The sequence below is a fragment of the Notamacropus eugenii genome, chromosome 5 (genome assembly GCF_028372415.1).
Source record: "Notamacropus eugenii isolate mMacEug1 chromosome 5, mMacEug1.pri_v2, whole genome shotgun sequence".
Taxonomy (NCBI): Eukaryota; Metazoa; Chordata; class Mammalia; order Diprotodontia; family Macropodidae; genus Notamacropus; species Notamacropus eugenii.
This window is the reverse complement of record NC_092876.1, coordinates 69,599,066-69,614,658: the sequence shown is the minus strand read 5'-3', so window position 1 is coordinate 69,614,658 and position 15,593 is coordinate 69,599,066. Positions and strand designations below refer to the sequence as shown.

The following is a 15,593-nucleotide window of genomic DNA, read 5'->3' as shown; positions in this document are numbered from 1 at the left end:
TTTGGCCAGCCGAAGACCTGTGACAGGTAAGGAAAGACTCGGGTAGCCCTTAGGCCTCTAGGCCTGACAGTTATGTTAATTAATTCTGTAAGAATTAGAATTATGATTAATTAATCTACCATGTATTGGATTAATTACTTAGGATTGATTTTATAGGATAGACTTATGCTGTATTATTTAGGCCTCTTATAAGGATTTATTTTAGCTTGTGCTGCTGTAACACTGACACTCCTACCCTGTTTCCTAAATGTTTCATGCTTGAAATAAGGTTCATATGAATTATGGAAAATGCCTGCTGACCATCTTTCCACAGGGCATTAGTTACTGATGTTTTTCTATGGAAAGCCCCTGGTGAGATGTGCAGTGGAAGGTGTAAAACCTAGCTGACAGGGTTTCATAACCTGTGGAAAGCCCCTGAATACTGCTGACAAAAGTAGCAAAGGTTGATGGACATCTCTCTTGATCAAGCATGAATTTGCAGTGCCCATTGGTGAACTTTCAATGTCAGTAAAAGCCCATGCACAGTGAGCAGTGATGAAGAAGGTCTTGCATCCCATTTACTTAGGGTCTCTAAGATATTGAACATATGTTCAGAGCTTTGCCTCAGTTACCTTTGTTGGAGCCCACCTCAGGTCTGCAGTCAGGAAGACTACCATGTATTCTCCCTCTCCTGATCCAGCTCTCTATTTCTTAGCCAGTACCAGATAGTTTTGATAATTACTGCTATATAATCTAGCTTAAGTACTCCTAAATCTCCTTCCTTTACATTTTTTCATGAATTCTTTTGATATTCTTGACCTTTTGTTCTTCTACATTATTTTTCCTAGTTCAATAACTTTTTTTTTTGGTAATTATGATGGCATTGAATAAGTAAATTAGTTTAGGTAGAATTGTCATTTTTATTATATTAGCTCTACCCATCCATGAACAATGACTCTCCAGTTATTTAGATATGACCTTTTTTTTGTATAAATGTCATTTTATAATTACGTTCATGTAATTTTAGGGTTTGTCTTGGTAGGTATATTCCCAGTTATTTTAAATGGAGTATTTCTTACTATATCTTTTTGCAGGGTTTTGTTGGTGATATATTTTTTTGTGTATTCCTGCCACCTGTTCTTAACTTCTTTTGCTTCTGTTAAGTCCCCACCATTTTTGTCTTTTATCATGCCCATTTTCGCATGAAACACTCCCATGATTATTCTAATTTTTTTTGAAGAGATGTCTTGCAGTTGGGTGTATCTTCCCATATCTTCTTTCCCTTTTGTTTTCTTTCTTTCCTTATCAGACAGCCATTTTGGGGGGGGGGGGGGATGTTTCTTGTTGCTGCCTCCTGTACAATATTGCAAAGCTCTGTCCATAGTTCTTTAGACATGCTATCTAGCAGATCTAATCCCTTAAATCTAGTCATCATCTCTACTTCGTATTTATGAGGGGTGTTACTTAGGTCTTACCTACATGGTCTGATGCTTTTCCCACTTTCTTCAATTTAAGTCTAATTTTTCCACTAAGAAGCTCATAACATGAATCACTGTCAGTTCCAGTTCTTGATCTCACTGATTATATAAAGCTTCTCCACCTTTGGTTGCAAAGTATAAATCAATTTGATTTCCATATTTACTATCTGGCAATTTCCACGTATTGAGTTGTTGAAAAAGTGCTATGATCATTGAGTTATCTTGACAAAACTATTCCTCTCTGCTCCATTTTTGTACTCCAAGGTCAAACTTGCCTGTTATTCCAAATGTGTATATGTATGTGTGTATGTATACATACACACATATACATATATACACACATATATGTGTATATATACACACATACATATGTGTATATACATACATATATGTGTGTATATATATATATACATACATACATATATATATATTTTGGTGAGGCAATCAGGGTTGTGTGACTTGCCTAGGATCACGCAGCTTTTAAGTGTCAAGAGTTTAAGGTCAAATTTGAACTCTGGTCCTCCTGACTTCAGGGCCAGTGCTCTAACCATTGCACCACCTACCTATCCACCATTTATCTTTTGATTTCTTACTTTAGCATTCCAAACCCCTATGATGAAAGTGGCATCGTTTGGAGGTGTTACTTCTAGATTTTATAAGTTTTCAAAGAACTGATGAACTTTGGCCTTTTGGGCATCAGTGGTTGGAGCACAGACTTGTATCATTGTGATGTGGAACAGTTTGATATTCAGTCATTTTTGAGCTTATGCCCCAGTGCTGCTTTTTTTTGCCTAGGAGGGCCACTCCATTTCTTCTAAGGGATTTTTGCCCAAAGCATATATACAGTGAACATTGGAATTAAATTCACCCCTTCTTGTCCATTTAAATTCTTTGATGCCCAAGATTTCAATGTTTCATTTTTCCATCTCATTTTTGACCACACCCAGCTTATAAATTCATCAATCTTACATTCCAGGTTCCTATGCAGTATTGACCATTACAATATCACCTTCCTTTTGTCATCAGATGCATGGCTTTGGCCCAGCTGTTTCATTAGTTCTGGAGCTACCTGTAGTTGTCCTCCATTGTTCCCCAGTAGAGTACTGGACACCTTCCAACCTGAGGAGCTCCTCTTTCAATGACATCTATCATTTTGTTACTATCAGTGGGATTTCCTTGGCAGATACTGGAGTGGTTTGCCATTTCTTTTTCCAGTGGATTGCCTTTTGTTTGAACTCTCTACTATGACCTGGACATTTTGGGTGATTCTGCACAGTTTCATTGAGCTGTGCAAGTCCCATCAACACCAGGATGTGATCGGGGCTGGGGCACTGAAACTTAAATGTCTCTTATTCCTTTCCCTCTAAACCTCTTTGCTGGAAGGATATTATGCCATAGTAATCTCAGGGTGCTAGGGTTCATTCATTCAATTAATTCATGGGGTGATATATGCACTAAAATAGAAGCATTTTGAAAACAGCCTTGATAGGGAAAAAAAGTCATCAGTATGTATTGTAGTAAGTTTGGACATATGAGGCCTTGTAACCTCCCTCAGGTAACAAATTACCCATTCATGCTAAGTTAACAATTTCATGGAAACCTAAGTCTTTGGGGAAATGATGTGACACAATTGGCCATGGTACTCCTAAATGATAAATACAACGTTGAATTTTTACAGAGGACAGGAAGGGTCCGAAGATTCAGGGATAGGTTGAACCTCATCTTTCAGGATGAGTTTAACTTGAGGTTTTTATTGGGACATGACTGGATGGTTTCCTCTTGTTCAGAGTAGTCTGTTAGCCAGGGCAAAATCCCTGGAGTCCATGCTAGCTCCATAGTAGTTCAGAGATTTGGGGCTCTTCCAAGAAGGCCTGGCGCTTATAGTCAACCACTGTAATCAATAATTGTCAATAGCCGTTTGCATATTGTCTCATCCAGTAAGTTCCTTGAGGGCAAGGGCTGCCTAACACATCACAAAGGTTGACTGAGTGGTTTGTGTACATGTCCTACCTTCCTGATAAAAACGCACCATGAGCAAAGATGGGCGTTTTTCACTTCTGTATCCCCAGTACTTTGAACATAGGCACTCAATGTATATGGAATTCCATTCTGGAGAGGGTCCTAGAGTATGAGATAAATGGCTGGGCTTTCCGGGACTATCGTATCTTTGGTAAAATCACAGCACTAAAGTCTCAGTTTCCAAATCTGCAAAATAGGGACCTGCAAACCCTATCACACTGGTTTAGGGTGAGAATCAAAAAATATACTATATATCAAAGCATACTGGAACTCTAAGCACTGAGTAACTGCTACTACATGGCTCCAAGTACAGGCTGCACTTTCTCCACATCCAATTTGACCTGTAAAATCAGAAATGCAGCTTATAGGCATATACTCCCGTTGGCTTTATTCTCCACTGAGCTGCTCAGGGCTGAGAGCATTGGTCCCCTGGCATCTCATTTGCCTCTATGAGAATGTGGAAATGGTAAGTTGCTGTAGTGGTCCTTCTGTCCCAAACCATACAACACTGCCCACATGTAATACACCTATGCATATCTATATCTATATATATCTATCTATATATATCTATACCCCCTCTAATTTATAAGGTCACCTGTTACGTCTAAATCATGTACCTTTTGGGAGCTTATCTTAGTATAGTGTGAGATACATATATTTTAAAGTGGAAATTTGGTTTAGTACCATCAAAATTTGGCGTAAGTGTATACCAAATAGCTCTTCCTCTTTCAAAGGTCTTGTTTATTCACCGGCCCAAGTTTGGACCAATAATTGTTAGTTTTTTTATCAGAAATTATTATTACTATTAATGTAAGTTTTAATTTGGATAAACTCTCTGCTCAACTATTACATAAAAGGTTAACATCACAGACCAACAAAGGACAGCACAGGATTTGTGTATAAAACAGGACATTAAAAAAATCTATACTTTAATAATTAATATTTATTGATAAGACTGATATACAATGTAATTATTTGTTCTACAAAGAGATTTTGTACATCAAGAAAGCTTTCTGAAGTCTAAAATACCAGGTTTTCTAGAAAGAACTTTATCTCTTCTTTACATTATGTGAATTTTTGATAATTATAGGGAAAAGGGAATTCAAAATTCATTGTATAAAAAAACCCTGAAAAATATTGGGTCCCCCCACCCCCCAGAAGGACATGACTGAGATGAAAGGTTAATGGGGCTCCCTGGTGGCACACAGAAGACAGACTGGTAACCCAGGACACCAAACCTGGTACCAGCTTGGCACCTTTGGATTGGAAAGTAAAGGCAGTGAGAGGAAAGTTACAAACATCTCAAATCCCAGAGAATGCTGGTGTGGGCTTTATTCAGCTGGAGACGTGGCTTCAAACATGCCTCAGGCAGACAGAATGATAAGAAAAGACATGTGAGCGGGTACTCATGTGGGCCCACCTGCCTTCAGCTGACATCATTGGCCTTCCCATTGTCACCCTAAATCTTACCATGAGACATGACACAGCACCCACACCTCAACAACTGTTACTGACCCCTCACCCTCCAAAGAAACACTTCCTTAAAAGGTCACTTTAGCCCTTTGTTGAGACCTGAAATTCAAATAATTTCACAGTAGGCTTCACACTGACATACTGATGTGGAAAGGGATTCCAGCAGAATACAGTTGGGCATTGGAGAGGACAAGAGGAGAAAACCATCTAGGAAACTGGCACACATTGCAAAATAAAAAAAAAAAAATGCCACACCAAACAAACCACAAAACCACATTCATCAGTGGGAGCAGGACTCATTTTTTCCCCTCTTATGGGTATGAATATGAGAGATATAAAGGAGGTTCCATGGTTTTCAAAAAGACCTAAGAACATCTGAGTCATTCATTAAGACATAGCAAAAATGACTAACAAGAATGAGACCCCTTTGTGGAACAGAGCTGGGGCTGGGATGTCAAACAGGGTCTAGGCACTAGGTACATACATATGCTCTCATTTCTAGAAGAGAAATGAGCTGAGGTTTGAGCGGCTGGGGAGAGATGAAGGGAGGAGAAGTGATAAGGACGCAAAAGGCAAATGCAGCAGGAGAAGGTCGACTGCCCTTGGAACGAGAGAGGGCAGCAGTGCATGATTCCACTTTTTATTTTTCCCTCAAGTCCTGTCACTTGATTTGGTGAGACACAGCCCACTGGGCATGATTGTGCTTCTGGCTGGTGGTAAGTGAGGGTCCCTGCCCACAGAACTGATCCAGCTTGGCTCTGCAGGAGAACACAGTTCTTGGTCAGTAGTGATTCAGCCTATCATTTGGTACAATCAAATACAAAAGCGATCATACAGAAGTCCTATTTGTGTCAGTTTCCTGCCTACCTGTGGGGTAGTTTTTTGTTTTGTTTTTGCATCAAGAAAATATATACACATTTCCCATTTCACCAACTCAGAATGTGGTGTTGCAGCTCAGATTAAACCAATAAACCAAAGCCCAACAGGAAAAACAGATGTTCCCACCATCTTCAAGACTATTTACAAAGAAGAACCTGGCTGATTGTGTCAAAGTGTAAGCGTCAATGGATCATGGGCATCCTTTTAGGCCCAACAGTCAGAGGAAGAGAGTATTGCTGGGTGACGAGAGGTATAAGACGGTGCTTTCCGACTGGCCTTAGTTAATGACATACCCTTGTAGTGGGCCACAAGACCTTCCCTGTATGTCCTGGCAACTGCTGAGTTGGAAGAAGGAGGGGCAGCTTGTCTTTTTCCCATGAGGCAGGAGCTGCCAGCTCCAGTCTCTTCGCCAGCTGGGTTGCAGGGATTCTGCCAAGATGCTGCTGGGCAGGGCATTACACTAGCAGTGCCAGAACGCATCCACACAGGGCAGCAAAATGTACAACCTGAAAATCCTCCCAAGAACTTTGGGCTCTCCTTGAAGTGTGAGATGCAGTCCACAAAGGCAGGAAAGCACTGATCTATAGTGTTCAGTCTGGCCCCAGGGTCCTTCCGATCATTTGTTCCAGTGAAATGCTACATTCAGAGAGATGCCATCCACCTTAGAACTATGGAGAGTCCATCTGTGGACATGATGTGGAGAACTAAAGGGTCTTCCATGTATCGAGAGACTGAAGCAGGAAAGCAGCCCTGTTTTGGGGGCCTTTAAACTCTTCCCCCAAGTCAGCATCATGGTCGATGGAAGCTAAAACCAGGTAGACAAAAGGCAAGTTACAACAAGTGCACATGACTAACACTCTGTTCCTGTCCAGCATCTGTAGTAACGTAAGGCTAAGGTGGGCAGGCTGATGTGGCTTCACCAGGGCCACAGAACCTCTCCCCAAGTGTCTCCTGAAAGACCTTAAAATTCCCCCCATTCAACCCTTGAGGCCCAACCACAGCAGCACTACCCTGGCCACACCAAGCAGTTCCCAGGCTCCTTCCAAGCCAGCCCATTTAGTGTATGGACAGCTTCAATGACTCATCCCTTCAGTTAGGATGAAATCTGCTCTGCCATCTTCTACCCATTAGTCTTGAGCTCTGCCCTCCAGGTGCCAGACAAAAGAACAGCAACCTCTTTCTCAAGAAAAAGCCATTCAGATCTTGGTCCCTCCTCCCTGCCCCCCCTTCCTTTTCTTCAGGGTAAATAGTGAAGATTCTTCAGTTAACTCTTCTACAGCATGATTTCCAGTCTCCTCAGCAATCTGGTCCCCCTTTCCAGTACGCATTCCAATTTTAAAATAACAGAGTACCCAGAGGCAAATAAACAGAACCCTCCTTGTTCTAGATTTGTATCACTACAGCTTAAGATCCCATTGGGGGCAGCTAGATGGTACAGTGAACAGAGCATGGGACCTGGAGGCAGGAGGACCTGAGTTCAAATCCGGCCTCAGACGCTTGACACTTACTAGCTGTATGACCTCGGGCAAGTCACTTAACCTCAATTGCCTTGCATTTCCCCCTCCAAAAACAAACAAACAAACAAAAAAACCATAAAAAAAAAAGATCCCATTAGATTTTGGGGCTGCTCTGTCACAATTTTGATAGATATGAAAAATAGGTTTTTTTAGACCAGCTTCACTGAACCTTTTCAAATCAACTGTTTTCTATAAATGCCTTCTATAGCCAAAATGACTGCTGCTAACCAGCGTTAGAAGGACAGCTCCCATCGGGGAACGCTTATTTTAACTATTTAATCAGAGCCTACTGTATACAATGAACACTGCTAGGCACAGGGGACAGAAAGATCAAAACCTCACAGGCTCTATGCTTTCTGGGAGGGTTGGTGATGTGAAGAGAAACGAGAGGAATAAAGAGATCAGAGAAAAATAAAGTTGGGGCGGGGGGAAGAAGACCATGAAAGCACTAACAATTGGGAGTGGAGAATCACGAAAAGGCTCCCTGAAGAGCTGTCCTTTGAAGGAAGCCTGGGATGAAAGAGGACTATGTGGCAGATATGGGGCACCCTCTGTGCTAAGCACAGAAGGAAGAGATGGGATGTAATTTACAAGCAACAGCTAAGTAGGCCAGTTTTGAAAAAATAATATTGTGAAGGGTTTTTAATCTCAGGTGCCTGAGTTTTCTTTTCAGTGACCCTAAGGATCAGCTAAAAGCTTCTGAAAAGGAACATGCCATGGTTCTATCTGTGTTTAGGAATTCTGTTTGGCAGCTGGGTGGAGGATGAGCTGGAGAGAGGAGAAACAGGAAGCTCCTGACACTGGCTGGGGGAAAGAAGAGAACCAGCCCAGAAGGTGCACTGGGGGGAAGCGAAGGGCTCTGAAGAATGCCATGGGAGTAAAATCATAAAGACCTGGCAAACAATGGCAAACATGGGGGGAGGAGAGGGACTGTTGTTGCTCTCCATCCTTGGCTCTCAAATAGGATCCTAAGAGACTGTACAACTAAGCGATCAGAAAGATGGTGGTGGCCAGGCCCAAGGAAGCTTGGGTCCAGATGAATTCTGGGGAAAATGAATTCCATTTTGGACATGTTGAGTATAAGATGACTTTAGGAAACTGAGGCTGCAACACGCGCACACCAAGGAAGAGAGAAGAGATGAAAGCCCCTGGACAAGGCTTTTGGGGACATTAGACCAAAAGAGAGGTTACAATGAGCAGGCAGAATACTGCTCTTCTTGTAGCAGCTGGAGTAACGTAGGGATAACTTGGGCCAGCTCTACCTTAAGGAGGCAAGCACAGGCTAAAAGGGGAGGAGAGGATGGTCAGCAGTGTTGTATGCTGCTTGCATAGATAACGTGGGATGAGGTCTGACAAAGCAGACTTACTGGCACTTAGGAGAACACAGGCAGTCTCACAGAGAGCAGTTTCAGGAAAGGGAAAGAGTTCAAAACCAAACATAAGGGACCAAAGAGAATGAGAGCTGGGGAAATGGAAGCCACAAATAGTGACCCTTCCTTCTACGAGCCTGACTGTGAAAAAGAGCAGAGACAGACACAGGACAACATCCCCTTTTTTAGAAAGGGGGAGGCCTTGGCAAGCTTGTAGAGAAAGAGGAGAGGAACAAGGAATGACCAGAAGCTAAAGAGCAATAATGATGAAGGATAGAAGGCTGCCATAAGGGCTGGGAGAGGAGGTCGGGCGTGTAGAATGGGGGTGCATTATAGATGACCCCTATTTTCTGAGTGAAGTAGGAGGGAGCAGGGGTGAAGGGAAGGTATCACAGGAAGTTTGAAAAGAGAGGAGAAGACTTAGAGCAACTGGGTAACATCATTTGTAAGTGAATTCAGTCTGGCAAGGTGCAAAATGGGTCAAGAGATTAAAGGGTAGTGATTAGGGTAGGACTGAACTGACCAACATTTATAATAATAAGACAACAGGAGCTTGGGGTGGGAGAAAGGAATTTCAGAATTCCTTCCAACATATGGAACATTTAAGCGAAGGCCAGAGCAAGGGCATGAACATTCCTATGTGTGGCTGAGGTGAACTGAAGATGGAGGTCATGAGAGTTTGAAGGCCCAGGGTGTTGGGGAGGAGGGCAATATATACAGTGAAGTCCCCAGGTGTGTGTGAGGTGGAGAAGACTAGGAGCCAGGTACGGAAAGAAGGGAAACTGACACGGGGGGGGGGGGGCAACAATAGCAATAAGGATTTGGAAGAGGTAAGGAGACTACCTGGATGTCAGAATGGAGGGCAGCGAATAGACCTACTCCTCTTCCACCTGGCCTGGGGCACTAGGTCCCAACACAGGAGAAAAGGAATAGCCATGAGCAGCCAGCTGGAAAGCTGGAGGTGAGAAAGGCCAACTACACTGAAACTCTCATAGCACACACAGTTGGCTCCGGAATGAACCTCAGATGAGATCTAGATTGATTTCCTCACCTAGGTGGTTAGTGATGAGGAAACAGCTCTAGAGCAGGAAGGTAATGTTTCTTCACTTCTAATCCAGCTGGGACAACGAGACCTCTAATACTGGGGTTTTCTAGACTCACTGAGTTTTCCTGTCATGATTGGGAAATCTCATTATAAAGCAAGATTGAACTGGCCTGGTCCTCACATACCACAGGTCCCCCGTGTCCCTCGGATTGGAGTTCAGGGCCGTGGGTGGGGTCCAGGGCCTCTATTTAAAGAGGGGGCTCAGCACACCTTTCCTCCCCAGCTGTATCTGGACTTCTACATCATGCCCTGGCCCGGTCCACCTCTGTCCAAAGCTTCCTTTGGTGATTGGCTGACTCCTAATAGATTATAAGCTCCTTCAAGTCAGGGACTGTCTTTTTTTTTAAATTACATTTGTATCCCAGAGCTTAGGACTGTGCCGGTTATGCAGCAGGTGCTAAAAATTTACTAAACGATGGCCATTCTGGCTGTTTTAGGATTCCCCAAATTTTTAAATGATTCTTTCTTACTTTATTGTCTTGAATGGCTAAAGGGGATTCTTTGTCTCTTACCGTGTAAAATGTTTGCTGTCTTCATGAACTTCCATCTCTGAACTTTTAAACTCATTAAGTTCTTTTCGAATGGCAGCCTGCAGAGAAGACAGAAAGAGGTTTTTAGTTGCTTTTCTCCTAGCCACAATCATAGTCTTGGCCAGAGTCAAGGTGATAGAATAGATCTATCAGTGAAATGGAGAAAAAGAGCTTTGCACATTTACAATTCAGCATGGCTGATAAAAATGCCCAATTCTACAACCATTTATGAAACAGTTGTAAACACAAAGTATGGGGTAGTGGGTGGAGTACTGGACTTGGAATCAGGAACTCAATCTCAATTGAGATACTTATTGGCTATGTGACTGCACAAGTCAATTACTTTCTCTGTTTCATCATCTGTAAAATAAGGATAATAACTGAATCTATTTCATGAGGCTGAAAAACAAATAAGAAAGTATGTATAAAACACTCTGCCAATACTATGTGACTGTAATCAATTATTAAGGCACTGTACTAGGTGTTGGGTATAAAGAGAGAAAAAATGAAGTAGTCCCTGACTTTAGAGAACTTGGAATCTATGAGAGGTGATATCCTGTGGTAAACACAAATAAGTGTCATTGGGCAAAGAAGAGAACCAGACTAAGTGCAAGGAAAATTAGAGAGCAGAGGGAGAGAAGATGCTTTCCCTTAGGGAATCAGGTACGTTTTATGGAGGTGATGGCAGAGGAGCTGGTCCAAGGAGAGGTTTTCATAGAAAGAAACTACAATACACACATGGAAGAAGAAGTCATGGAATTAGGAACAATGGCCACTGAGTCCTCTATAGTCAGCCCCAAATTTGACAAAAGAAAAATGATCAGGCCTTGGCCAAGGTCATACAGCAAGTGAACCTGGACAAAGAGTACATAATCCCAAGAGAAGGAAATGTCTTCTGTTCTATGGACAATTCTTCCAGTGAGTACATCTGGTGTTATGCTTTAGATTTTTCACTTGTGTCTGACTCCCTGTAACCCCACTTGGGGCTTCTTGGCAGAGACACTGGACTGTTTTGCCTTTTCTGTCTTTAGTTCATTTTACAGATGAGGAAACTGAGGCAAACAGGGTGAGGTGCCCAGGGTCACACAGCTAAGAAGTGTCTGAGGCTAGATTTGAACTCAGGAAGATGCGTATTCCTGACTCCAGGCTGGTAACTTTAACCACTGGGCAAAAAGTAAAAGGTTTTCCAACTACCTTGTCAGCAGGGGTTAACTTTGTCCAGGGTTTGTCAGCTCGTCGGTCATAGTCCTGAGCATCAGTTACCTCGACATACTCATTAAATCTCAGGATTTTCCTGGCTAAGAGTTCAGCGACTGTAGGCCTCTGACTAAGCTGAAAGAAGAAAAGAGTGTATTAGCCTCATTTTAACACTAGATATTAGGTACCAAGCACCGATTAAGAGCTGACTATGTATTTATATATTTCAAAAGACTACAACTATACACACACCTATATAAAGAGAGTAGACTACCCAGAAATAAACAGCAATGTTTCCTGTGTTTATAAAGAGTTTATTTTAAACAAAAGGTGATTATACATGTGAAGGTCACAGCACATCTGGGTTAACTGCTCTCCACCAAGCACCAAACGAAGTGTTTCTATTCATTCTTCTATCTAAGTTGGTCCATCTGTTTCACAACTGCTTGGGGAAATGGGGAAAAGAGAAGGCTTGATCTCTTCTATGCTTCCTGAAGTGTCTAGGGCAGGGGTGGGGAACCTGTGGCCTCAAGGCCACATGTGGCCCTCTAGGTCCTCAAGTGCAGCCCTTCGATGGAATCCAAACATCACAGAACAAATTCAGGCAGCAGGTTCCCCAACCCAGTCTAGGGTCATCTAGTACAGGGCTTTGTAAACTTAAAACTTTTGACCCCTTCAGAGTGTCTTACAACCTGCAGCCATCATCAGCTGAGACCATTCCAACCCTGAAGAATGTCTCTCCACAACTGGAGCACACTGTCCTTTCCCCAATATTTCCTGCTGTCTTCCTCTCTCACTGATTTTAAAACGACAGCAGTTTAAGACACAGAGCAGACAGGTGCTCGGCATATGTAAGATTCCCTAGGAGGAAGAGCCACAGTCTTTCTCCTCTGAATTGCTGTGAATAATAGAAATGGTATGGGAAAGCAGCTCTGTGGTCAGCCAGTACAGAGCAGAGCCAAACACGACCCTGCTCTCTCACGGACCCAACGTGGGCTGATTTGGCTTCCGCTGATGCTGAACAAATGACCTCATCAAGTATTCCACTCTTTTTTGGATTTCCAAACTCTGTCTCTCTAATTTATAGGCTCACAGATTCAGAGCTGGAAGGGACCTCAGAGGATATCAGCTCTAGACCCTTGATCTCACAGATGAAGAAACTGGGGCCCAGAGCAGTTAAGGGCCTTGTCAGGGCCCCACAGCCCTAGCAAGTGTCCAAGGAAGGTTCTGAACCCAGGCCTTCCTGATTTTGTCCACTAGACCCATGATTCTAAGATGCTTCTTTTGGAGCCAAGCAAAACAAGTTGAAGCTTTCTTGTATATGACAAGCCTTCACACCCTTAAGGATGGCCAGGAGGCATGTCCTAAGACCTCTCTTCACAACACAGATCCTCATAGGATGTAGCTCTATCTGTCTTAGACATCTGGTCACCATCCTTGGACACCCAGCTAACTTATCAAAGCTCTCCCTGAGACAGGTGCCCAGAACTGGGCCTGATGTTCCTTCAGACGCCCTCCCATGGTAAGGCAGCAGGCCATCACCTGCCTTGTTTAGGTGCTCTGAGAATAAACGAGCCTTGAGATGGTATGCCAGTCCCCTGGGGACTTGGTGAGAACAAGGGCCACTGAAATTCAATTTTCACACAAATTACTGTCTAACTGTACTTTTAAAATTTAGGTCCATTGATGTTTTTGGTATTTATATCACATTCATTTCTGATAATCCACTTCTCTACCCAATGAACCTTCTTATGGAGGAAAGATCTGAAGCAAAACTCCTCCAAAAAAATCCAGTTCAGCAAAGCAAATCAGTTACACCTTTTTCAACCTAAAAATACAATTGTTATTGCAGCACAATCATTTCCCAAGATACTCCCTCTCTGTCAGGTAGAAAAGCAGCTAATCAGTTCTTATCTATATAGCACTCTTGTACGGCAGGATACAACCAAGAGCTAAAATGCACAGGAGCTGCATTGTTGTACCTTCCTGGTGAGTCGACGTTTGATTTCTCGTTTTTCTGCTTGCCGGTCAGCTTCATTTTTGGCTGCAATCAGGATGGGAAATAATAATATTAATTTTTAAAAATTCAATTTGCAGAAAACATTAATCCCCAGTTATCATACTAAATGTTTTTTAATTGGCACCAAAAATTCACATAGAGTACACTTGTAAAAAATGAGTCCCCTGTGGTCAGAAATTGGGTTCCCATGCTTTAAAGTTTACCAAGTACATGAATGGGGTTTAAGATCACATGAAGAACGTCTCAGATCTTCTTACACTCAAATAATAGCTGCATACTATAGTAAAAATAATCTTCAACGTGGAGTTCTAAATCTGCCTATTAGCAGGAATGTGACCCTATGTAAGTTATTTGTCCTTTCTATACTTCAGTTTTCTCATCTGTAAAACAGGGATCACAATCAGATGATGCACAGTCTTCTGATTCTCCCTTCACAACATCTTTTCTACACGCCCCCTTTTGCCACTGACACAGTCTCTACTGTGGAACAAGCCCTTATCACCTCACACTTGATGTAATGCAGTAGCCTGCTGGTCGGTGTCTGCTACAAGTCTCTGTCCACTCTGGCCCATCCTCCACTCAAAAGCCAAACTGATCTTCCTAAAGGATAAGACTGAGTGGCAAACTGCACCCACCCTGTCCAATTTCATAAACTCTAGAAGCTCCTGATCACTTCCCGGATCAAATATAAACCCCCCAGAAACAAGACCTTTCCAAGTTTTCCAGTCTCCTTGTGCCCCATGGCCCCACCTACTCTGAGTTCAGTGACACAGACTTCACTACTCTTCCTCCAAAAACACTCGATACCTCCAGACTCCAAGCATTTTCTTGGGCTTTCCACCATGCTTGGAAAGCTATTTCTCATCATCTGTTCCTCTTAACTTCTAAATCCAATCTTCTGCAAGGAGTCTTTCTGGGTGCCCCGTAATTCTTGGGCTTAGTTTCCGATGACTATCTCCACTTTACTCTGCACAGAGCTGGTCTGTCTCTGTCATTAAACTGACTGGGTGCTCCTTGATGGCAGGGATGGTCTTTCAACCTTCTTTGAATAAGAACAGTACCTGACACATAGCAGCCAGTTAAAAAGATCTGTTGCCTGATCTCCTTCCGGGGTTGTTGATAAGCTAAAATGAGCTAACACTTCTAAGGCATGTTTCAAACAACAAAGCAAGATATATACGTATGTGCATATGTACGTGTGTCTGCAAATGTTGTAAACATGTCTGATCATGTATATAAATGAGGATGAAACAGCTATCCTAACTGCCTTTCAGGTTTCCTGTGGGATCTAAAAAGAGATAGCAGACGTGAAAGCGCTTTGTGAACCACAATGTGTCACATGTAAGTAACACCATCATTCCAGCGAAGCACGAACATAAAGTCTCTTGGGGATACCCTGGCCTGCTTTCTAACGCCAGCCTACCACAAACTCAGAGAACACGCCAAATAGACAGGAGACAAAGCCCTGTTTCTGAATGGAGTATAAAGCTTTGAGAAATTCTGGGGAGCAAAAGGGAGCAGAGATACGGCCACCTGGGGGAGCTCAGGGCCTGCTGCTTTGTGTTTTTGCCCACAAACACCTCTGTCTCAACACCCCCTAGCACACTCTCCCTCAAAACAAAGGTAACTCAACAAAACTCTCACAGGGACTTCAACTTCAGTTCAAATCCTTGTTGCTACATTTGCAAAGAAAACACACAAGGGGAATCTCATAGATTCTCCCAGTACTTAAGATAGGTACTAAAATAGTAACTTTCTGAAAAGTATCCTAACATACAAAGTCATCTAGGTGACAGGTTCCATGGATTTAAACAAAAAATGATTCCATTGTATCTAAAGTGTTTTGTAACTCTTCAAGCACCACAGAAACATTAGCTACTGTGATGATCACCACCTCCATCATTCTGGGATGCTTCAAGTTGAACAAAGAACTTTCTTTGTACCAGCCTTGGGACCTAGTTAGGTCCAATGTTACACTACTGCACAGATGAAAAGATAAAGGGATAGAGAGTTTCAGGTACTTTGC

The 15,593-nt window shown here is 42.6% G+C and overlaps 1 protein-coding gene across 8 annotated transcripts in view; it reads right to left on the bottom strand.

The window, feature by feature from the left end:
• Nucleotides 1-4,399: 4,399 nt before the first annotated feature.
• PHACTR4 (phosphatase and actin regulator 4) overlaps nt 4,400-15,593 on the bottom strand; it is a 126,406-nt gene continuing 115,212 nt past the window's right edge. For all 8 annotated transcript variants that reach the window (XM_072609576.1, XM_072609570.1, XM_072609571.1 and 5 more), the window contains 4 exons: nt 13,530-13,591; nt 11,545-11,682; nt 10,333-10,409; nt 4,400-6,633 (listed from right to left, as the gene is read on the bottom strand). In XM_072609576.1, coding sequence (XP_072465677.1) covers nt 6,618-6,633; nt 10,333-10,409; nt 11,545-11,682; nt 13,530-13,591 — 293 coding nt within the window. In that variant the 3' untranslated portion in view covers nt 4,400-6,617. The remainder of the gene's footprint in view (nt 6,634-10,332; nt 10,410-11,544; nt 11,683-13,529; nt 13,592-15,593) is intronic.